Source organism: Zootoca vivipara, chromosome 5 (genome assembly GCF_963506605.1).
Source record: "Zootoca vivipara chromosome 5, rZooViv1.1, whole genome shotgun sequence".
Lineage (NCBI taxonomy): Eukaryota > Metazoa > Chordata > Lepidosauria > Squamata > Lacertidae > Zootoca > Zootoca vivipara.
The window spans coordinates 70,733,515-70,759,018 of NC_083280.1; the positions used below are offsets into that span (position 1 = coordinate 70,733,515).

General features: G+C 41.8%; 1 protein-coding gene across 1 annotated transcript in view; it reads left to right on the top strand.

Annotated features, from left to right (window-relative positions):
- CDH23 (cadherin related 23) overlaps window positions 1–25,504 on the top strand; it is a 398,194-nt gene that overhangs the window by 69,042 nt on the left and 303,648 nt on the right. Inside the window, exons 4-6 of the mRNA XM_060274909.1 lie at window positions 15,820–15,962; window positions 20,217–20,264; window positions 21,969–22,061. Coding sequence (XP_060130892.1) covers window positions 15,820–15,962; window positions 20,217–20,264; window positions 21,969–22,061 — 284 coding nt within the window. The remainder of the gene's footprint in view (window positions 1–15,819; window positions 15,963–20,216; window positions 20,265–21,968; window positions 22,062–25,504) is intronic.

The window sequence follows — 25,504 nt, forward strand, 5'->3', positions numbered from 1 at the left end:
TAGTCTATCATTTAATTTTTACTGTTTGCTGTGGTTTCGTAATGTTTATCCTGTTTATCATCATTTCCGTCTTAAAGCCAGAGCCTAGGATGCATTTTTTGCTTCCCTTGTTTTTCTGTTTCTTTTGCCTCCACTCCCTTAAATTTGGCAAAAGTTAATATTCTCTACAAACCCCAGTGAGCTGTCACAATATTTCTACTAGAGTTGTAATCAGCAGTGCTTTCCTGCTGCTTATGTCCTCAATGGTACATTACTGATGATCTCTGCATGAGTGTGTTAGTTTGCAAGAGTGATTGTGTTGGAACGCTGCAGTCACACAAGGCACCCAGATAACATTGTTTTCAGGGGATAACAGGAGTACTGACAGAACCTGGGTGTTCTGTTATCACTTTTGCCTTCTTAGGTGGTGGGAAACACTTCCATTGTAGCATGGACCCTATATCTTCACTTGCAGAAGGCAAGGTTCTTTTAACCTTGACCCTGTATACCTGAAGGAGTGTCTCCACTCCCAACATTCAGTCTGGACACTGAGGTCCAGCTCTAAAGGCCATTTGGCGGTTCCCTCACTGCGAGAAGTGAAGTTACAGGGAACTGGGCAGAGGGTCTTTTCAGCGGTGGTGCCCACCCTGTGGAACGCCCTCTCATCAGTTGCCAAGGAGATAAATATACAACTTTTAGAAGGCATCTGAAGGCAGTCCTGTATCAGGAAGTTTTTAATGTTTGATGTTTTATTATGTTTTTATGTTTGTTGGAAGCCGCCCAGATGGGATGGGGTATAAATATAGTGTTGCCATATTTCAAAAAGTAAAAACCAGGACACCCTGAAAGTTTTTGAGCTTTTTTTTGAGAGATTTGCCTAAGATCCAGGAAGAAAGAGCCATATTTCGGAAATCTGGACATATGGCAGCCCTAATAAATGATAATATTTGCCCACTTCAGCAATTGTTGCTCATTTGCAGTTTTTCTATACAGTGGTGCCTCACTTAACGAATGCCCTGCTTAACGTAATTTCCGCTTAACAAAAGGATTTTTCGAGCGGAGGTTGCCTCGCTAGATGAATTCGTTTTATGAAAAATTCGTCTAGCGAATCGCGGTTTCCCATAGGAATGCATTGAAATTCAATTAATGTGTTCCTATGGGCAAAAAAAAAATCCAAAAACCCCCCCCAATGCATTCCTATGAGATTTGCTAGACGAATTTTTCATTATAAGAAAAGACCCGTGGAACGAATTAAATTCGTCTAGCGAGGCACCACTGTATAGCCTTCCCTGCCCCTATTTCACTTCGCTTCACTCATTTGTGTGCACATCTGTTTATGTGGTACCAGAATACAGCATCTGGTGTGGAGGAAGATTTTTTGTAAAGAAAGACCAGCTTACACTTTTGTACCAGTGAAATGCCCCACATTTTGTCCATAACATACTTGTACCTCAGCTGTGAAAACCTTGCAAAAAACATGCAAGAACAAGAAATAATTGCTTTGAAGGAAACTATCCCAGACAACACTTTAATAATGAGCTTGCTGAATATTATTTAAATGTTAGCAAAGGTCAACTGTTTAAAATGGGAAGTAACCAAAAAGCAATAAGCATATATGTTGGGTGCCATTAATGTCAAGTGGTGAAATCAATGGAATGAAATCAAAGGAAGGGTCTAGACCGGATGCAGAAATGCTAAAGTGTAATCTCTGTATTCCAAAACATGCACACAGTCCATTTGTTTGTCAAGAAAATTATTTTTTCCAATGAGTCTTATCTGGTGTGGTGATCTCCAACTATGGAGCATACACATTTCACTGAAACATGGAACTGAACCGAAAACCATGGAAAAATTAATTTTGGGCTTTGCTTGTAGAGACATAATAAAGGAGGAATGGATCAAATCCAATGAATTCAAAGGTTGGGTTAAAGGAATTGGAAAGAAAATCAGCAATGCTATATAAAAATAAGAGAATCAACTGTAAGCCGAAGGCAGCATAGATATTAGTATTAAACAACTCTTGGGCAGTGGCAGAGGAAGGGGGCAGGGGGTGGCTCACCCCGGGTGCCATCTTTCAGGGGGGGGGTGACAAGAAGGCACCCCGTGGGATCCCACCGCTGCCACCGCAAGCGGAGAATCCCTCCGCCAGTGCTGCAGCCGCGAGCGGAGGACCCGCCCCTGTCTGTACAGTGCTCAAGCAGCGCCATTGGTATCGGCACTGCCGCAAATGCACAGTATGTAGCAGCGTCACACATGCGCCTGAGGCGGTTCACCCCGTACCGACTGCCGGAGAGCTTTCCTTCGCCCCTGCTCTTAGGGAATGTGTAAGTGTAAGAGAAGATAGCTGCACCAATTATAAAGTTGTGTTTCCTTACTTATTTTTCCACTTTTATTATTATGAGTTCTTATTCAGAAAGTGGAGAAACAACTTTCTCTTCATTAAAGCACGTGCTTTCTTTTCTGGCTGCTGTTGTGGCAAGTTGTGTTTCCTGCTGTCCGCTGTCTTTATGTAGGTGAACTTGTTCCAGATGTGACACGCTGCCATTTTGAATGCCATAAGTGGGAAGTCTGCGTGTACAATTTACATTGTATTGAGACAACAGAGAGGTAAATTCAAATGCATAACTGGGTGCAAAATTAATCCATCACAGTTTTTATGTGCAGCATTTGAAATTGCCTGGTGCTGTGGATGAAAGCAAATATACTACCTGCTGAAGCCTGCCAAAACATCTCTGATATAAGATGTTTTGCTAAAGTGAGTCATAATTCATGAAACAAGTGTTATGAGCTGCGTGTCTGAACCCTGCATGCAAGTCCAGTACTCGTGTGTACTCAGGGCACAACCCTGAGGGGAATCTTTTGCTGGTGTCGGTACGTGCACCCATTATGAATAAGTGTTTACCCTTAACCTTGTGCCCACTAAAGAAGTTACACCAAGAAATAAAGAACAGATTATTTATTACATAGAAGTGAAGAGAGACAGAGTATATGGATGTTGCTTCAGATAGCAAGGTTACAAATATTCAGGCAGCAATATGATCATTAAGCATTCACACACCTTTACTCTTTAGATTTAAGAGTAAAAGAATCCCTAACTACCAAAAAGCCTAGAGAGTAAGCACAGGAATGTGCCATAAACTCACACTAAAAAAAAGAGAAAAATGCCAAAAGGTGGGTATACCTGATTTTAAAGCGTATTGGGAAACAAAGTTAGGGGTCAGAGGCCTGTGTTTTCTGCGAGAGGTAAGCTCTCGCCATAAAATTCTGTACCAAACAGGCCACAGAAATTTGTCACCCATTCTTTGGTCTGTGGTCCAGCAAAACATAGGACTAGTCTTTTAGATGGTTGAGTAGCAAATAAGCTTTTTGAGATACTGGACCATTGAAAATCTGGGGGTTAAAAGAGTTTTTTTGCTAACCTGAACCCCTGGCCTACCTGACAGCAAATCAGCAGGCCAAGCCCAAAGTTCAAAGTACAAGGGTCAATTCATACAAGCAAAGTCCAAAGGTCAGGAAAATCAGCCCAAGGTCAATCCAAGTAGCCAAGCCTGAAGTCCAGCAGTCAACCCCGAAGCACAGTCTCGTAGAGGTCCATCAACATGGATAGTTGAACAGACACAGCACCTCAACTCTGCTTCCATTTTGTACTTTACCTGCTGATTGCAGCATCTGGGCTTGACGAGGCAGGTGACCCTCAGCTGCTCCAAGCCTACTCCAGTTGAGGAGTCACAACCTTTCTTCCAAAACTAACAACCCTCAGCCTCCTAGAGCATGACTCCCACTGCTCTCTACAACTCAGAGCCCATGTCCATGGGGACAGAGGCTTCTTTGGCTGTGGTGGTGGGTCCTGCTGCCCTGATTCCTGTGGATTGACCTCCATCCCCTCGTCACCCTGTGAATACTTCCTTCCTTGCCCCAGTGTGTCCCAGTCCTGGCTTACACCCCTTGCTGGGGTCCTCTTCCTCCTCCCAATCGCCTTGCCAGTTCATGACAGTGGCAAACTATTCTCTGTGGAGAGGTGAGACGACTTCTTGGATGAGTGAGTATAATTTGTACCATTGTCTGTTTATTATTCTGTTTACTTCACTAAACAGAATAGTATTTGAGTGAGAAATGAATAGAATAGAAAATAGAAACATTGTCACCTGACCCCACCCTCCCACACCCTGCCCCCATCTACTTTCCTTCCCCTCTCCTCACCAATGTCTCAACAAATGAAATTGATTTGTAAAAATGCTAAGAGAGACATTGCACATATATGTATGCTTCCTGAATCATTAGTTTACCTTTGGAGGAAGATTCCTTTGCCTGTGGAGAACCCAATTCTTCCTTACAGCAGGTGATCACTAAACTTTTCTGGTAACACAGGCTTTGTGTGCTGATCTTTTACATCACGTATTAGGAAGTCAGACCCCACCCAATGGACCAGAATGTGGTCTAACCCCCCCTTTAAATCCATATCAGCAAAAAGGAAAGATCTCACTCTGAAAATCATCTACAGGTGGTACCTAACACCGTGAAAACTAGCAATAATACGCCCAGGAACCTCATCAAAATGCTGGAGAGGATGCATCTCAACAGGCACATATTTCCACATGTGGTGGGAGTGCCCCAAAATCCAACTATTCTAGACAACAACCATAAGAGAAATAGGTTAAAATAACCCAACCAACATTAGAATTTACCCCAGAATTGGCCTTGCTAAACATCTTCAGGACAATAGTGCCCACCTGCATCACAAAGAACTCATAACCCACTTACTCTCAGCAACCAGAAGCACCATAACCAGACACTGGAAAGACCTGTCAGGAGTAAGCATGGACCAATGGTACCAAATAGTATGGGAAACAGCCTTACTAGAAAAATTAACCAATAAGCTGAAACTGACACAGGGACAAATAGAAGAAGACGGCCCCACCCCGGTATGGTTCCCCTTTATCACATACACAGCCCAACAAGACAATGAGAAAAATCCAACAACAGCATACGAATCAATATGGTTAACCTGACCCAAAACACTCACCCACCCCACTCACACACAAAACAAAGACCAGCACAGCCAACCACAAAGGTACAACCATATCCTAGCCAACCCCAACATCTCTCACCATCAAAGGAACACAAGTGAACAGCAGAGAACCTACACAAGCAATGCTGACAAAAAAACCCACACTTATTAAGCAAAATAGAAACATTGTCACCTGACCCCCCACACCCTCCCCCCATCTACTTTCCTTCCGCTCTCCTCACCAATGTCTCAACAAATGAAACTGATTTGTAAAAATGCTAAGAGAGACATTGCACATATCTTTGTAAACCAAGAAAACCCTTAGTATTAGGAAGTCAGGATATTTAAGCATAACTTACAGGAAACATTTATAATGAGGGTTAGTGACAGGGTCAAAGATAGCTCATAATGGGGGACCTCAAGGTTTGCCAACTGTACTGATGCCATGATCTATAGGAATAAACCAAAGATCAGATTGGCACACACTATGCAAGAGCCTTTGTAGTTTGTCTGAGTTTCTAGATTCAGCTCTGAGAGGCTTGAGTCCTACCCCCACAATGATATATAACTTAGTTAAATCAAGACTGGACTAATGTAATGTGTTGGGCATGGGGCTACCTCTAAAAATTCTCTGAAAGCTTCATTTGGTCCAGAGTAAAACAGCAGGGATGCAGGTGGCGCTGTGGTCTAAACCATGAGCCTAGGGCTTGCTGATCGGAAGGTTGAATCCCCGCGACGGGGTGAGCTCCCGTTGCTCAGTCCCAGCTCCTGCCAACCTAGCAGTTCAAAAGCACGTCAAAGTGCAAGTAGATAAGTAGGTACTGGTCTGGCGGGAAGGTAAACAGCATTTCCATGCGCTGCTCTGGTTTTGCCAGAAGCGGCTTAGTCATGCTTGCCACATGACCAGGAAATACTGTCTGCGGACAAACATCGGCTCCCTCGGCCAGTAAAGCAAGATGAACACCACAACCCCAGAGTTGTTTGTGGCTGGACTTAACTATCAGGGGTCCTTTACCTTTTCTTTAAAAACAGCAAAGGTGTTCACAGGAACACATTTCCATGAGCAAATTATACCCGTTTAAGCACACCAAAACCGGTTACCAAATATTCCTTGCTGCTGCTGCTGCACTCCTCTCTCTCTCTCTCTCTCTCTCTCTCTCTCTCTCTCTCTCTCTCTCCCCTCTCTCTGTCTCCCCCCCCACTTTTTAACTGTTTTAATTGAGAATTTTAAATATTAGATGCCACAAATGCTATTTTATAGAGAAATGCTGGATATAATTATCTTATACAAATCAATATTGGTTATATCAATATTTCTGGGTCTCAGTTTCCCTTATGTATAAATGGAATAACAACAGTACCCCAGTGGCTCTTTGATTTCCCCCTCCTCCTCCCCCCCAAGTAAGATGAAGGATTTCTTATCTGCTCTCTGATTTTGTGTGAAAGAAATAAAGGATTATGGAGACATTATCCATCAATGACTTCTTTAAAGGCCTCTGAAAAGACTAGGTTTCCAGGAGGAATGCTGAGAGAAACTTGTCAACTTTTATAGGCTGATATGCCCAGTTCAGTGTCATAATTGGTATTTGCTATGTTAGAAATTTCAGCTTTTGGGATGAAAACAAGGCCATTAGACAGGAGGTATGTATAATGGACTAGGAAGGGGAAGTGGCATACAAATATACTAAGGTCATACTAAGTTCAAGTACAGTACCAGAGAATGTAAGAATGCATGTTTGTGTGTGAGAGAGAAACTGTGATCGAAACAGAGTGAGCAAAGGGAGACAAGATAAATTGAGATTATCTAAAGAAATCAGGACCCTTAACTGCCCTGTCTGACTCCTGAGAGAAAACAAATGGAGCCTATAACTTTACAGTGTGAGAAGATCATTTGTCCATGTTTTACAGTCTTTCTACTGACTCTGTTGACATTTTGTGATTTGTTCCCCAATAGTGTCAAGCACAGGAGAGGAAGGATGCTAGTTTCTCTCTCCCTCTTTATCCATGTGGCTATGCTACTCAGGGTGTAGCTATACTTATTTTGATTAGATGACACCAACTATTGGGTCTCAACTATAATTTGTACAGGTTCTCAAAGGAACCGGGACTTGGAACATGTGAAAAATAACTTGGAGAACAGTGGTGCCTCGCTTAACGAACGCCCTGTAAGACGGAATTTTCGCTTAACGAAAGGATTTTTCGAGCTGAGGTTGCCTCGCTAGACGAATTCATTTTACAAAAAATTTGTCTAGCTAGCGAATCGCAGTTTCCCATTGGAATGCATTGAAATTCAATTAATGCATTCCTATGGGCAATTTTTTTAAAAAAAAAATCAATGCATTCCTATGGGATTCGCTTGACGAATTTTTGGTTATAAGAATTGACCCGTGGAATGAATTAAATTCGTCTAGCGAGGCACCACTGTATATGTGAAATATATGCAAAATGTCACACTCTCTTCTGAGTACACTATTCACGACTCCCCCATCCACCAAGACACACCCACAGTTAAAAGCAGGACATTCTGATCTAATAGCTTTGTGTATCTGCACCTCTCTCTCATTTGAATGAATCAAACAAGCACTAACCAATCATGACAGGGTTTTGTGTTTCTGTATGGGGCTCTGCCTTGAACATTACTGCCTGAACAGGTCAGCACTAGCAGAACTGCTGAGGACTAACTAATTTGAAGAGCAACTCTAGCCTATATGATCAATCCTCAAAGCCTTCATGTATGGAAGGAAATAGGAGTGTACATGGCCAGACTTCGTGATTGGCAGGCAGTATGAACCCCCAGGTTTGTCCGGCCTCAGCATTACTACAAGGTGTGACCGGAAAGTTCGGTGAATGGTCACAGAAATTGAACAGCGAGAAATATTCAAACATACATGCCTTACAAGCCTTCAAAGTAGGCCCCCCTCTGATACAATGCAGTGTTGACAACATTCATAGAACTGTTGGAAACTTCTGGAGAAGTCCTCTTTTGTACTGCTTTCAGTTTCCTCATCACAGGAGCTTGGATGTGTGAAATGTTGGAAAATCTGTGCCCTTTCAGTGCAGATTTCAGTTTTGGAAAAAGAAAGAAATCCGGAGGGACGAGATCGGGAGAATTTGGAGGATGGGACAACTCAGTAACCTCAGTAATGATTTCACAAGGAATATGCAATTCTTCTGCCATCATTTGGATGGACAAACACTGACCCCACATCAATAACTCACAAACTCTGTCAACATTTGCCGCTGTTCTGATCATCGGCAATGCCAGACTGAGGGTCATCTTCGATGGTTTGCCGCCTGTCACGGTGGCTGGAGAAGGCTACTTCAGAGTAACGACTCTACACAGCTCTGCATTTTATGGTTTTATTGGTGCTGAGTATTTACAGTGCTAATGGCAGTGCTATTTACAAAGACCCATCTGTTTAGCTTGAATCAGAACCTCCCAGTGGCTTTTGGCGCGTTTTGCGCCAACATAATAACTTGGGGAGACCCATCCTCTTCCCCCGACGCCTTTTGCGAAGTTCCGGAGTTGGGGGGACTGGCCTGCCCCCCTTCCTTTCCCCTTCCTGTCCCACCTGGGACGATGGCTCTCTTTCCCTGCCAGAGCCTTGGAACCCACTTCCTGTTTCCCCACTTGAGCTGGAGCTTTCCTTCTTTTCAGCCTCGCTCGGGTCTGGGCTGGAACTCAGGAGGGGAGGGGCTTCGCGATATCCCTTGCCCCTCACACCGCCCTTCACGGAAATGCTTAAACCACTCATACACTGTCTTTCAAGTTACAGCTTCGTCTTTGTACACATTTGTGAGCATTTCGTGGGTTTCTGATGCCAATTGTATGTTCGAATATTTCTCACTGGCCGATTTCTGTGACTGCTCACCAAACTTTCTGGTCACACCTTGTAGAAGCCTGCCTTTCTGCCTTTTCCTCGCTGCTGTATAGAACAGTACAGTACATTCAGCTTGTTGTAAGGGCAGGCTGCAGTTGAAGCTACTGACCTCAGAGACCCTGACAAGGAAGACACACTTGAGGCTGCTTGTTTCCTCAGCCTGGCACTGTTGATATCAGACTGTGCCTTGTCTCAGCCACACACCCCTTTTCACACATTACTGGAGGCAGCCAGCTCCAGAATACAGGTCTGACATGGTAATGATTCTGAATTTGTTTTGTAACAAGGTTTTGATGAAGGGAAGAATAAGGACCCCTTAATTTCATTATTAATATTTAGTTGTTTTTCTATTTATTCATGCAACCCTAGTTAAGGAAATAGCCTACACTTCCTGTCCCTAATTTAGCAAAGCAAAAATGCTTTAATACAGCATTCAGTCTTTGTGTGGCTCGTGTAAGAGGTTATTCATCTCCTTTTAATGAATCACCAAATAATCACTAAATCAGCAACTTACATTCAGCAATCTCATGTGCTCGACAAATATTAATGAATTGAACTTCACAATACCTCACGGAGGGAGGACAATATTAATAGCATTATGTTTCAGATGAGAAAATAGAGATGCAACCACAAGGAAATCACACGGTCACGTAAGGCTTTGGCACACTTAGGAACAGTAATAAGTAATTATTCTGAGGCCTTAATCTGCATTGCAAATGGGTCTTGCTTTTATACTCGGTTTTGACTGCCATGGTTTGCCTTAAAGAATCATGGGAACTTTAATGTAGTCAGGTGCGAGAATTCTGTTAGCAAGATTCCTTGGGAAGAGGGAATAGCTATTAAAACAATTTTACCCTGTAGATATGCCCCTTGGGGATATGCCCCAAGTCACTGCCCTCAATTCCCATTATTTTCCTTCTTTAAATAGAAATATCATATAAGATCTTCTTTTTTGTATGTATGTATCATTATTATTTAATTTGGCAACTTGAATGCTAAAGCTGGTTGAATGTCAAAGCCAGGCAGCTTCCAATATTCCTAAGGGAACTTCATTGCTGCATCCCAGTGATGTTCTCTCTTTTTAGGTCAGGATGCCCTCTAGTACCAATGTACAGTTACTAGAGTTACATCACCATCTTTTTAAAGTGATGAAAGTTGGGGCAATCTCCATTTGCTGCCCTGATCTTCTGCCGTCCTTGCCATTTTGCTCTTGCTCATCTTTATGGCGTTGCTTTGCACCTGGCTATGAACCATGCAGAAAACATTTCCCCAACATTGTTTCAAGGCTTCCTTCTCCATATTTCACGATCTTTCCTCAATCCACTGAAAAAGTCAGTTGTGTTCCAAAAGTGCCTTCGTCTTGTCCCTTCTTTAATGGCCTTCCATAAGTTTGTGAAAACCTTCCTTTTTGAGAAAGCTTTTCAGTTGTAGATTGTTTTACTATATTGGATTTACTCAGCTAAATTAGTGGGGGGAGGGGGTTAGTGGTTTGTTTGTTTTTAGTCTTGAAAGTGTAGTTCATCGCCTTTCTGAAGTCAAGAATACCAAGAACAAAAAACAGCATCACAACAACCCTTTGTATATAAGATTTCTGCACATAGGAAAATAATCAAATTCAACACGTTAGATGCAAGCGATGTTTGGAGCATTTGTCTCCAGTGAGTTGTAACCTTCCCTGATCTTTCTATCCCACGGATATGGGTATGGTGCGGGGGGGGGGGAGAGCTTCCATTTTTCACACCCAGCTCCACTCATGCCTTTCCCTGGGCTGAGAAATGGCCTCTGGCAATGGAGGGGCTTTACGTGTGTCACATGGTTTGACCTTGGGCTGGAATTCCACAGGGTTTCCCTAGCTTTGATAAGCAAACCACGCTATGCATTTTTAGCCATTTCATCTTTGCACTTCATGATTCCGCCTCCACCTTTTTGAGTGCCTGCAGGGAAGAGAGAGAGAGAGAGAGGTTTTCTCTTTGACAGCAATGAAATCAAAGTACCTGCTGTCTTTCGTTTGCCTTTTGTTGCTTCTCTTCTTTTGTAAATCTCTTTATTGAGAGCTTCATTTGTTTGAAAAGCATATGCAAAGGTTTGTGATTATTCAGTCCTATGCAATCACAATAGCTACATTTCCATTGCAGGGCTTTGTTTTGAGTAGTTGTTTCACAAAATACGCTTTTAACGTGTAATTTTGAAACGTTTGCCGTGTTTTCATGCTAAAAAATACATTAATGCAATATATTTTGGTAACACGTATTATACAATACAAGTATATCTAGTTTAGGATTGGCTGCAGCTCCCCTAGGCATGTATGCTTGTGGCTGCAGCTCCTAGTACACACAACATATTGAAAATAAATTTGAAAATAGAACTGTCAAAATCATAATGCTTTCCTGGAAATCTATATTGCAACTCACATTTGGAATGCTGTTGCTGTTTAGTCGTTTAGTCGTGTCCGACTCTTCGTGACCCCATGGACCATAGCACACCAGGCACTCCTGTCTTCCACTGCCTCCCACAGTTTGGTTAAACTCATGTTTGGTCAAACACATTTGGAATACTGTGGTACAAGTGAAGGTGTAAACAGCAGACATTTATCCCTTTAACTTGTTTTGCCATTCCATGCTTTCTTCATCTGGGCAGCCTAATTTAGAATGAAAAACAAAGCTTTTTTGTTGTTGCTGCTGCTGCTGCTGTTTTACAATTGGGAGCCAGAATCCTTGCTTATCCACTATAGAGGTCTACCATTCGGTCATGGTTTATGTTCTGCTCAATCCTGCTCTACACTATCCAGTGTTGGCTTCATTCTTGGCCTTTCCAGCATTGTAAACAAAAAACAACTCTCCCTAGGTGGTTTCTTTCAGTAACCCTCCCCGCACCCCATAAACCCTGTCTTTAGGGGCCTCTATCGTTAATCCACCTATCCTGAGCTCCTAGCTATGGGCCTATTATGGTACTGCTGCTCCTTTCCACAAATGCTTTGTTGCCTCGCTTGATATCTGGCCCTTTTTATTTTTATTTTGCTCTCTCCTGTTTCTGAGCAGAAGAATCACACAAAGTGATGATGGAAGAGAGACTCCATGTGTACTTACAGCAAAAGTCTTGCCCGAGGTTTACAATCTATATAGTTAGGTCCTGCACTAGGTTCTTTGTCATGCTCAAGGTTTCCATGTGATCAGGATCCGAACTGTGTTTGATAAACCTCTGCCTTCATAGCCCCAGTACACTAGTGGATGGAAGCAGCTACCTCGATTCACAAAACCAATGTCCTATCACAGTGGTTTCATTGTGGCAAAGTTCCCTCGTAGTTCTTCCATAGTTGTGTGATCTCATAACTGCATTCTTTTTAGTGAAACTGAGAACACCTGGGGAAAATGAATCATTAATTCTCAGTAATTAAATCACATGGGAGCATATTTATTAGACAAATTGTAGGCAGACACAGCCTTTTGGTGATGCTTCATTCCAAATCTGATTATATCCATCCACACTTATCTGAATGTTTTGTTGGCCTTATTCCTATGACTGTTTAGAAGATATTAAAATTGGACAAAGCTCAGTTGACTCATCGAAAGCTCATGGCATAATTATGTCTTGTGTCTGGTCCTGAATTGTAAGATCTCAGCAACTGGGATATTGGAAATCAGATGCAAACACCTTTTTATTGCCATGAAGAATATGTCTCTGTCTTTGGGGAAGAGAAGGAGCAAAAAACGAAAGCCTGTGGTTTCTGACGCAAATAAGAAATAGACAACATTCTCTTCTTAAAGTTACAAAAAGTGCACTTTTAAATGAATTATTTCAGGAGAAGTCACTTGCAATTATGTTTGAGTGCTGTGCTGGTTTCTTTTTAATGCTTAAAAAATGATGATTTCTGGCAGTGGGTAATTGTTGATGAATGGATAAAAAGTGATAGAATTACAGGTTTGGTGACAGCTGATGGTGGTGTAGACTTGGCATCCTTTTATTATCCACAGGTGTTCTGTTTCTGAGCCTTAGGATGCTCTGTTTTTACTATAATTGTTCCACAAGACTGTCTACACTTAACCCCATCTCCATTGTGCACAGATTCGACAGTGTAGAGGACTCTTCCAGAACTTAAGATATGTATTAGATAGCAACACTCATGTTTCCTATTGCGCCTTATTGCTGCTGTTAGGGAATGGGTGGCTAACATATGGTCCTTTAGTGTGATCCTGCAAGTTGATGGTTTTTCCAGGGATCACCCTTTGGCAAAGATTGGGGGTAAGCTATCTTGGTTTTGCACAATCATTTCTCCATCCCCTCATTGGAAGGAGAAGTGAGCCTCTTGAGATCTTGCATTGATACAACGCAGCTCTTCCCTGGTCCTACAGTATCAAAGCCAGAAAATTCAAATAGCCACAGCATTTCTCAGTTTGGTAGTTCTCTAATTCTCGGGGAGAGAGGAATCCAGTGTCTGAACAAAGTGTTAATAATACAGTATCTTTGTGTGACTTGAGCTGCACTGCATAATTCTTCCTCCTGGATTCAAGTTATAATTAAGCACAGTATAATTGAGTCTGGTGATGCTGAAAATAGTGGGCTGCTTCTGATACTTGGTACAGCTATACTTGGTAAAAGAGTGGAATTGCAGCCACCCACCTTGCCCAATATGAGTGCTCTAGGTCCACCAAAAATCCAAGCATGAGTATCGCATTTTCAGAGTACCTGTGTGAGAAAAACCTAATGTGTGCAGTCTAGGCATGAAGTGTGCAGGAGACTTAAGAATGCACATTTAAAAAGTCCTGTTGTGAAGATGGAATGGGATTAATTTGGATGACAGTCCACATTGACTGTGTTTGGAAGCAGTGCCAAGCCATAGTTTAAATGGTGTGTGCAAACTTGCCCCTCTCCACCATGCCTCCCTTCACCTCTCTGGTCACAAGGAGGGGACTGGAAACATCAGTTTCCTGCCGTTTTATATTATGCTAGAACTGGGATCAACTGCAGTTAGTTTTAACTATGGTTTGTCTGAACAAACCAAGATTGAAAACTGCTGTTTGAAGTTGGCTTCTTCGGAAAACCGTAGTTAAAACCAATCACACTTTTGTCCCTGCTTGGGCATAGTGTTGAGGTTAGTTGAAAACAGAAGCAAATGCTTCCCATTGCCTCATGGTGACACTAAGGGGAGGAGAAGGGAGAGGGGAGTGCCCAAATTTCAGACTCATTCACGTAACACTAAAACTGTCATTTTAATGTATCGCTAATATGCAATGAGTGTGGAATCCCAGCCCTTCCCCCCATTTTTGTGGCATCCTACTCTTGCAACCTCATGCTGCTTACCAATATTTTGGTGCTACCTTGTTTTTAAGTGTGGTCCTGAAAACCATATGCATTCTTGGTTGTGATACAGCCCCAAGAAAAAGATGCTTGTACATAATTTCTACCCCCAAATTAAATTTTATGAAAATACAGGACCCAGTGAGTGGAGTGTGCAAATGCTTCTGAATTAGAGGGGGTGTGTGTGTATTGGTCTGAGGCTGATGCTATCTCTGTGTTCTGCTGCCGAAAGTCTTGCATGCCCATATATATATATATTACGCAAGAAGATGCATGTATGCCTTTCAACTTTCCTGAGATTGGCTCAGCTGGAGGGTCTGCCTCAGTTCTGAGCTAATTTAGCTTTACCATGTGTAGCAATTCCTTTCTGTCAAAAAAAGTGCAGTTTCTTCACAAAGTGCCGACTCAGCAGAGCAAGGTTAACTTCACGAAAGGAAACGGTTTTTAAAAAATTTGTAGGAGTTTGCCACAGAGAAAGCCCAAATTGCTTGAAAAATCTTTCATAGAATAGGAAATAACAATGTTAGAAGCTGGATAGCGAGTTTTCAAAATCCAGCAATTGCTTTATTGGGGTGGGGCAAACTAGATGATTAGCCAAGGGCAAGAAAAAAGATGCCCAGCGGCATTTTCAAGTCTAGCAAATTTATGATGACAAGAGCTTATTTTCATAGATACTGGAGGTAAAAGAGTGACAGCGAGGTACAGTAGGAGGGAAAAAAAATCAGTTTTATAGTGCAGGATTAAAGGCTGCTTCATATATTACATTGGCAGTAAACCTGGATTTTCTATTTGAAAGAGACTTGAAGCAAATCCTTGTGCTTTCATGAGTGTGCCTAAGTACTACATTTGCAAGCACATGTTGATTGCATTCACATATACACATAAGGACAGAATTTGTGAAATAGTGCTTGTGAAGCTGTCCCACTAGAGATTGCTTTGCTTACAAGACTCACCTCCTTCTCAGGTGGTTTTGTAGCACAGGGCTTCAGAAGGGGAGCTTAACAGTACTGGAATCTCTTGAGTGGTGCCTTAAGGCTGTTGTTGGGTGGAAATAAGCTGAGAAATGGTGTCCCATGGCACCCTTGTAAAACACAGTCTTCCCCCAGCTCAGAGATGATGGCTGAAGACTACCAAAAGTCTTGTGGTTAAAAAAAAAATTCAAGCAAAATGCAAACTCCAGGTGGGGGTGGTTATAAAGTTGATTACTGATGGAAAAGCAGTGTGGGGGAAGGACTGCAAAAACAGGACACTGAAAAATGGTTCATTACTAGGGATAGGGTGAAAATTTGAATTGAGGGTAGGGTTGCCGGACTCAATAGTGGACAGAACTTCTGTGCCTTTAATTACCCTGCTCACTTTTGAGTCTGGAAACCTTAAAGAGAAACCAGCAGACCCTTTGTTTAATTTCCAAGCAAAGGGTCTGCTGGTTTCTCTTTAAGGTTTCCAGACTCAAAAGAGAGCAGGACAATTAAAGTCCTGTCCACTATTGAGTCTGGCAACCCTAATTGAGGGGTGCTCAATAATGCTAGTACCCTGCTCAAAATTCCCATGAACAGAATCTGAGGCAGGCACAGCCCACCTTGAGCAGGCCCTCTGACTACAGATTCTCTCACCACACCTTTCTCACCAGCTTTTGTTTCTCTTGTGTCCTTGTAGGTTCATCGGTGACACAGCTGCTTGCCCGTGATCTAGACAATGACCCTCTTGTGTTTGGAGTTGTTGGAGAGGAAGCAAGCCGATTCTTTGCTGTGGAAAGCCTGACTGGAGTTGTGTGGCTTAGGCAACCGTTAGATAGAGAGGTAATGAGTGCTGTTTAGCACTAAATATTACTGTGTATCAAGACTGCAGTGTGTTTGTATTCAGTGACAGAAAGGGAGAAAATATGTGATACACACAAACAAACAAACAAACAAACATGCCTTCAGATGCCTTCTAAACATCAGATAGTTTGTTATTTCCTTGACATCTGATGGGAGGGCATTCCACAGGGCGGGCACTACTACCGAGAAGACCCTCTGTCTGGTTCCCTGCAACCTCACTTCTCTCAGTGAGGGAATCGCCAGAAGATCCTCAGAGGTGGATCTCTATGTCTGGACTGAATGATGGGGGTGGACATGCTCCTTCAGGTATACTGGGCCAAAGCCATTTAGGGCTTTAAAGGTCAGCACCAACATGTAGATGCTTTAGGACCGGTGTTATATGGTATTATAATCCTACCATTTATTAATTTCTAGGGTTTGGGGGGGTCCCCCTAAAATTTATAACTCACCAATCTTCCTAAGAAGGATGCAGGAATGAGTTAGGGAAAGAGCCTCCGGAGGAGTTGACGGGGAGAGAGGAGGGAAATTCAGAAACCGGATATGCACAAACTGCCTCCTTGCCCACTTGCAATTGGCCAAGCGGGTGGCTCCATTTTCAAGGCAGGAAGCTCTTCCCTATTGGATCCTGGCAGGCAGGCGGGAGCGTTGTGCCGCAATGGCATCCACCTGAGAGATGCTGGAATTGTGCTCCTGTGCGTTCTGGCTGAAAAAAAGGCCCGAGGATAGCAATATTGAGGTAGCCATACTAGGAAGTGTCCACATCCCAGGCCTTATATGTTGCTGCTGTTGGCTGCTTTTTTCCTCCGTACAACCATTTCTGGAGGTTTTGTATCCTAAGGTCATGACCTCAGGTTGCTAAAGACAACCAGCACAGCAAAGCCACGAGAATCAGAGGCACAGATATGACAATCTTATATTGAGTTAAGGAGGGGAGAATTGGTCAGGGAGAGCATAATCGAGGTGGGTGGATGTTCAGGGTGCCTCTGTTCTGCATGCTGTCATTTGAGCTGGGGTACCTGCATATTTGAGCAACCTGGCTTTAAATATTTGCTCAGTCCATTGAGGATTATTACTTAATTGCCTCTTTGCTGTTTCTCTCCTCATTTAATCGCCATGCCTCATGGTCGCCAAAAGAGCAGAAGGTACACAATTTCTGTGCAATATTTGAAAGAGGAAGTCAAGCCACTTCTAGGAAGGAATGCCATTGCTGCTCGTTCTTAATATTTTAAAATTACCACCATGTACCCAAAGCACCTTTAGGGGGAAATGGCAGTCGTTTTTTTCAATGAAGTGTTCAGGTAGGCGGAATTAACAAATAATGCATATTAAGAAATAGCTGAAAATAGCTAGGAGGGGAAAAAAGAGAAAAACTTCCCACTTTGGAATAGTGCATTCCAAGTGTCTTAACACACTTCACATACCTTCTTCTGGGAGATAATTATGCAGTGTATAGAAAATGGTTGAATAATTTGAGAGGGGCAGAAAAGATTGCACAAATGAACGGGATCCCCAATGCAACATAAATTGGGGGGGGGGGAATGTGCTAGTTAAAATAGCAAGGTGTATGCTGTAGGATAGAGCTTTGCCTGAAGTCTACTCTGTCCGCTTGGCTAATCTCTATCCTTGCCTGTCATTTTCATGTTCCACAACATTCTCCCTTTAGGTATCTTTCACCACTTTTACCCCTTCTTTGTTACACTGTGCGGAGGGGTGGGGGAAAGACAGGTGTGTATGTGAGAGAGAAATCATGGAAGGAATGACAGTGTCTCTTCCCTGAGACAAATGGATGACGTCTCTTTTATCCTTGGCATTTGGCTTTCATAGGCTGGCTGCAGGCATTGCCTTGAGGCAGAAGCTAAATTCCATGTAGGCCCTTCTCAGATCACATTAGCCGAGTGTTCATGGGAGGACAGCCGTGTTTTGGTAAACTGTCCTAACACCCCTCCCCCCCCAAAAATAAACAGTTATTGTGGCAAAAAAAAGAGGCGGGGGGGGGATGCAGGTCTTGGCAGTGTAGATTCAAATTACTGACTGACACAGTAACTCTACTGAGTTAGAAATCTAGTAGTTCACATACAGCAATTCCAGACTCTTATTAAATTCATTCCTTTCAATTGAGCTATTAGTCCTACATACTGTATAGGACTAAGTTGAGTCAAGCCACTGACTGTTGCTACAAGAATGAGCTGCAGGCTCATATACTCCCTCATCTTTGCGTGAGCAGAGGGAATTAGAAGCTTTTTCTTATTTGTGGGAAACTCTGGTTTGCTGTTTTGTTAGAATGTGGTAAACCATGGTCTGTCACATATGATGGTAAACCATGGTCTGTCACATATGAAACGTGAACATAAGAAGAGTCCTGCTGAATCGCACCAAAGCTCCACCAAGTCCAACATTTTCTCACAATGACCAAACAGATCCCAAGGAAGCCTGCATGTGGGGCATGATCCACCAGCTCACAAAGTGGAAGCTTTGCCCCCCTTGTAGCAAAGGAGGGGCAAGAGGAAAATTCCTAAGACATGCCAGCAAGCGCATATAGTAGTGATACCAAAACAAGGGAAAAATAAAGAGCTTATAAATAACTATAGACCAATATCGCTACTTAATAATGATTATAAAATATACGCACAAATATTAGCCACCAGATTAAAGAATGTTTTGAAAGATGGTACTAATAAAGTTATTAGTTATTAAAGTTATTAGTTATTAAAAAAAGGATATCATCTAAAATGTACAACCTGTTATTAGAATGGGAATTAAAAGATGAAGAGGTGAAGGAAGTTATGATTAAGTGGGCCAGAGATATAGGCCACACGATTCGATTAGAGAAATTATCGAAATATGACATCAAATTCACAGCTTGCTTCAAAATCAGAGAAAATGAAAATGATACACCAATGGTATTTAACCCCGGTCAAATTGGCGAAAATTTATAAATCAAAATCTAATTTGTGCTGGAGGTGCAAAACAGAGATAGGAACAATGTATCATATGTGGTGGGAGTGTGTGTATATTAAACAGTTTTGGAGTGACATCCAAGAGGAACTTTAAAAAAAATGCTTATAATATGTAACAAAATACCAGAGGCGTTTCTCTTGGGAATTATATAGACTGACATTCCTGCCGCTAGGAAAAAAAAAATTCTTATATGCAACTGCTGCGGCTAGAATGATTATAGAAAAAAAATGGAAGGGAGAAAAAACTCCCTCAATGAGAGAATGGGAAATAAGATTTTGTGAATACATAGAATCAGCAAGACTTACAGCAGTAATGAGAGGCCAATCAGATCAAAAACTGATAGAGGAGTGGACTTGCATGAAGGAATACATGAAAAAGCATTGTTCTGGTATAAATATATCAATATGCAATGAATGAAATTTATAGAGTGAAAAATTAAGAAGAAACGGGTATAAGATGAGGTAGTCGAGAATAATATTGTTAACACAGCAAAAAGAAGAAAAGAAACAAAGGAAGCCACACATAGGTGGAGGGAAGTCAACATTTATCTTTTTATGTTTAGTTTTTTATGTAATTTAAGTTGAGATTTGGGTTAACGCATGTTTAATTGTTTTCTTTCATAGGAATTAAGGAGTTGTATGTACATATGAATAATAAGCTTGTTTTGTGTTTGTGTGTATTGTATTTATCAATAAAAGTTAATTTTAAAAAGATATAAATGCTGCTAGTCCTTTCTCTTTCTCTTCCAGAGTGGTTGGGGAAACCCAGCCAGGTGGGTGGGGTGTTATAATAATAATTCTAATTTTATTATTGCATGCTGGAACATTCCTGGATGAAACATGCATGCTCTTCTTTTTCCACAGCTCTCAGTGCAAACACGAGTACTAATATGAACTGTTATATAAAAGATGGTGGGCGGAGTCTGCAGTTAAGAAAGTTGAGTCGCTCTCATCTGTGCACTCTCTGGTTTTCATGGATATCTTGTCCAACCCTTGGATTAGAATTCTTTGCTGCAAGTGAAGGATGCAAGTCAAATTCCATCAAGACTTGCCTCCCATTAGGTCACTCACTCCAACCCCCCCTCCATATTATTTGAAGACTATATGAGTATTGCAGTTTTGTGATGATTTTTTTTTTACAGTTATTCCCGGGGTGTTTCTTCATCTTCTTCCAGGTCGCAAAAGCATGTAATTATATTCGGCTCAAATCCAAAGCCTTCTATCAACAGATTACCATTGTGGCATCTCTAATTACATCTTTTTCTTCTCGTTCCAGACTAAGTCAGAATTCACAGTTGAATTTTCTGTCAGCGACAGCCAAGGGGTAAGTGTGACATTTGTTCCATGTTATAAAATGGAGAGAAGCATAGAGCTGATTTCGATAGTGTGCTCTGTAGGGAGGAGATTAAAGCTGCCGCTGTCCCTCCCTGTTCCTGAAGGATTCCTCCTTAGGGATATAAGGGCACTATACGCTTGTAGCAAGGGAAGTACACGGCAATGTATGAAATGGTGTGGAAATATACCCATCTGTTCCCTCATCTTTTTACATAAAAGTGTGTAAACTTCAGTGAACAGAATAACACCTGTATCTGAATAAACTTTTGGATTTGTTTATTTTTTGCTACATATGAGTACACTTCCCCCCCCCCTCCACAGGAATGTTGTTTCCCAAATGTGTAAGTGTGAAGGGAGAACTGACAGATTTGAAGACCTCAAGGAGATCATTTTTATGGCCATTTCTGAAAAGGCTCATTTTTATTTTATTTTATTTATTATATTTGTATACTTCCCTTCATCCGAAGATCTCAGAGCTGTTCACAGCATAAAAATACAAAATAAAAACACAAACTACATAATAAAAAACAAGCACAAAGCAAAACAATAACCCACCCTGTAGAGAAGCAGCTCGAAAAATGGTTGAAACAGAAGCGTCTCATTATGTTTCAGAAAATTGTAAATGTTCAACATTCTGGTAATGTGTAAATAGTCAGATGTGAGACTTATATTCCTTCATTCGTGCTGTTCTGACTCACATTTTGACTATTCACTTGTTAAAGAAAGAACTGTTTTCTGATAGCATAGCTACAGGAAAAGTGGGTAAAGTATTTCCTTCCATCAGGGATATTTTCAATTAATGAAATAAGGAACACCTTTCAAAGCAAGCATTTTGGGTTTTCACGGTGCCTTGTCTGATCTTTGTTTTTGTTTTTAAAAGCATTATTGGTTGTTCATAATTTAAATTGGACTCATTGATTATGCATTTATGTTACTGTATTTAATTGTATAGGATACTTTTGTTATTCTGTTGTTGTTTTCCTTGAGTTCTTCAAATTAAATGGGGAACAAACAAAACCGCCTCCTACCCTGTTTCTCATATTTTAAGACATACCCATAAAATAAGCCATAGCAGGATTTTTAAGCATTCAAGGAATATAAGCCATACCCCGAAAATAAGACATAGTGATAGGCGCAGCAGCAATGCCGGCCGCGCCAGGAGGAGGAGGAAAAAAATAAGACATCCCTTGAAAATAAGCCACAGTGTGTTTTTTGGAGGAAAAAATAAATATAAGACATGTCTTATAATATGAGAAACACGGTAGATGTTCCAAAAGGGATACCTGTGTGCAGCAGGCTCAGGAGCAAAGAGAGATACAAATAGTGGAAGATGGCATAGATTGTCCAATTCCCCACCCCAAATTCACAACCCCAATCCTGAGTTCCTGCCCTCTGAGCTCAAACCATAGCCCTCTCCACAAAAATTATTTCAGCCATAAAATATGGCCCATCTCAAATTGACCGCTGAAAGGATCTTGAATTGAAGAAGAAATGGGCTTAGAACGAACACCCATTTCCCCAATGAAACCCAAATCCTCTGCAGTGAAGGGCTATAGGGTTTCCTTTATAGGTTCTAAGTTGCTAATAACAGCAATATCTGAAAGGCCTTACAGTTCTGCATATCATGCGACTGTAGGGGGGAAATGCCACCAATATGAATAACTAAAATCTGTTCTAATCATTTGGCTTGCAGGTGATCAAGGGGTCTGTGAATATCCAAGTGGGAGATGTGAACGACAATGCACCAAGGTTTCACAATCAGCCATATAGTGTCCGGATCCCTGAGGTAGGAACTCTACTTTTCTCTCTTGCTTGGAAGAGCTTCCATTCCAAAGGGGGGGGGGGACAATTGTTCCAGTTGATTGTCATTGGGTTGTTTTTCCAGTTGCTCTGAAGTAAGGTTTCTTCTCTTCATGTGGGTAGAGAAAAGTATGTCCAGTGTTGTGGGGACCATTTGTACATAAAAACCTTGTACTGCTTCTCTGTCATTACGCCATGCTCCTTTCAATGCCATCCGCCGCAACAGTCAGTAAGTATTTATGGCCATTGAGCAGTTCTGCAAACCTGGTGGTCTGGAGACCACCCTTCGTGTGTGAGTGCTGCTATTTTGGTTACATAAGCATCTGCAGAGATAGAGGGAATGAGAACTCACTTCTGAGAAATATAGTTTGATGAGTGTTCTGAAACTTTTGTGCTAGATATCCCCTACCCCAACCCAATAACTATAGTTCATGATTCCATAAAACGTGGGAATAATTGTCAAACCAAAGTGTATAGGCAAAACATGCTTGAGATTCAGAGGGGACAGATTTTAGTCCCAACACTGTTTTTGAAAGGATGGAAGCAAGACGGTGTATGTGTCAGTCACGTGGCACTTGGCTGGAAAAAGATTTCTGAAAGGTTGCTGTTTGTGTTGGTGCAGATGAAAACTAGTAGACGTATTACCCACAGAGTTCTCTCAGAACATGTTGCTGTGTGAGGGGCAGTTGTCCAAGGCTACCTTTGGAGTCCTGAAAAGTGCTGCTGCCAAATAGGCTGAATCTATTTATTTGAAAGTATGCGGGTGGCGCTGCGGGTTAAACCACAGACCCTAGGGCTTGCCGATCAGAAGGTTGGCGGTTCAAATCCCCGCAATTGCTCGGTCCCAGCTCCTGCCCACCTAGCAGTTCAAAAGCACACCAAAAACTAAAGTGCAAGTAGATAAATAGGTACCACTCTGACAGGAAGGTAAACGGTGTTTCCGTGCACTGCTCTGGTTTCGCCAGAAGCGGCTTAGTCATGCTGGCCACATGACCCGGAAGCTGTACACTGGCTCCCTTGGACAGTAAAGCGAGATGAGCGCCCCAACCCCAGAGTCGTCCGCGACTGGACCTAATGGTCAGGGGTCCCTTTACCTTTATTCATTTGTAAATGCCTGAATATGTACCAAGCCAGTTCTATATGGTTCTCCCTTAATTTAGGGGCTATGTATATACCTGGGAAACATCCCATTTTGAGAAAGAAAGTTGGGAGGGAGGCATTTCCCAGAGGAACTGGAAGTAAAAAATATAGCCATAGGCAGGCTTGTTAGGGAGTGAGGAAAAACATGGTACCACAGGAACGTCACCAGGACCTGCCCACACAATGTTCTTCAGTGCATCTGCAGTCAGGTAGCAAGCAATTTTATATTGGATTCAATTCCCTTTTCAGATTTTCCCTAGATCAGAAAAATCTGAGTTTACAGTGGAAAAAGTGCAGGTTGCAAGTTGAACAGGAAGTATATAATGTGGCCAGCGCCCTAAATACTTTATTGAGATACCTCTAGCTTCAAATACATATTAAACTCCCATGTGGATGAGCCCTTCGTTTCTGGTTTCTGTGCATGCATATTCTGCACAATTAAGCATCTTTGCACGGTCCTCTGATGTTGATTTCTGCAACCCTTTCCTTGCTTGAGGCATTCTGAACATTTTGCTTGCCATCCCCTTTAGTTAGTCTTTGCCTGGCCAGTAAGTTTTAAAGTTTGGATTTGAAATTCTTCAGCAACCAATCACATTTGAATAAAAATTCATACCAATTAGTATCCACCTTCATTCAACATATCTTTTTCACTTGTGGCTTGGTGTTCATTTTTGATCCATCCAGATGGCTTGGCTATTTTCTCTTTGAGTATCAAACTGAAAAAGCTTTTTATTTGGTATGTGAAAGTTTAGTTTTAGGTGTTGAAACATGACATTGTGACATTGATCACTTTCCCAAGATTCATTTTTGAAACACAAAAAAGGAAAATTAGATACACTTATGAGAACCTGAAATAATTGAAAACTTTCTAAGCTATTTCCTGTTACTATGAGATTCATCAGTTTGCAAGCTAATCACCATTTCTGATGGATTACGTTCACTGATCACCATAGTACTCTTGTTTTTGTTACTGTTTTCTGTGTACAGAGCTTCCTCACCTGAGTTTGTTCCTTCGGGAAGCTTTGGATATTACATGGAAACATTTGGACAGGAGGTGGGGGTGGGCAAATCATTATGTAATGCATGAAGTGGCAGAGAGGTGAGAACTCTTATCAAACATTGACAGCAAATTGCAAGTTACTTCCCCAGCCACCCTTCTCTGTGATTTCTGAAACTACACTAAATTTAAATGAGGTGTTTTTTTCTGTCGACCATGGGGTAAACTAGATTAAAAGAAGCAGTATTCTTGAACCCAACCACACTTAATTGAGCAATTTTAGCAAAATGCCCAAATGAATAGATTCAATTTGAAACTGTTGCTTGTCACACTGATTTTCGCCAGGCATTTCAAAAAGATTTGTAATAGAAGAATTACAAAGGTTAGAGTACTTTATCTCAGCTTACCTTTGAGAAATTCTTCAAGATTTACAAAAGATTATCTAGCACTAACTTTCTGCTGTACTGATATAGTTGAGAAGAATTTGAAAAGACACCTTGCAGATGCATTTTGGATCTTTTAAATGTAACTGAGCTTTCACATAAACTTTACAAACACATTAGAATGTAAAGACATTAAGGGCCAAACAAGGTGTGACATCAGGAGATCTTTGTGACTGGATCTCTCAAGGTTTTTATGGTAAATATAATCATCGGGCACTTAGATTATGGCTGGAACACCTCGAGGGGCAGGTTTTAATTGCTTCTTTTGTGAACTAAACTGCCTCCATGCACCCTACCTGCAAAGTGCCCCACAGGAGAAAACTTGGCATGTGCTGTAGCCCCAAGATTAATTGCTCCCCTTGACTGCAATTTATCACTTTGAACTAAAGGGAAGAGGTCTGGTTATAGATCAAGTCTGGTATTGCCTTGAATCAACTTCGAATCCCTGTGACGGGGTGAGCTCCCGTTGCTTGGTCCCAGCTCCTGCCAACCTAGCAGTTCGAAAGCATGTCAAAATGCAAGTAGATAAATAGGAACCGCTACAGCGGGAAGGTAAACGGCGTTTCCATGTGCTGCTCTGGTTTGCCAGAAGCGGCTTTGTCATGCTGGCCACATGACCTGGAAGCTATACGCCGGCTCCCTTGGCCAATAATGCGAGATGAGCGCGCAACCCCAGAGTCGGTCACGACTGGACCTAATGGTCAGGGGTCCCTTTACCTTTACCTTTTTATATAAAAATCATTGTAATTATTTTCTTTTCCTGAATTCTAAGCCATTAATCAGAGATAGGGATACTTTCCACTTTCTCACTAGATTTCCCTAGTTTAGTTTTTCTGGGTTGTAAACTAT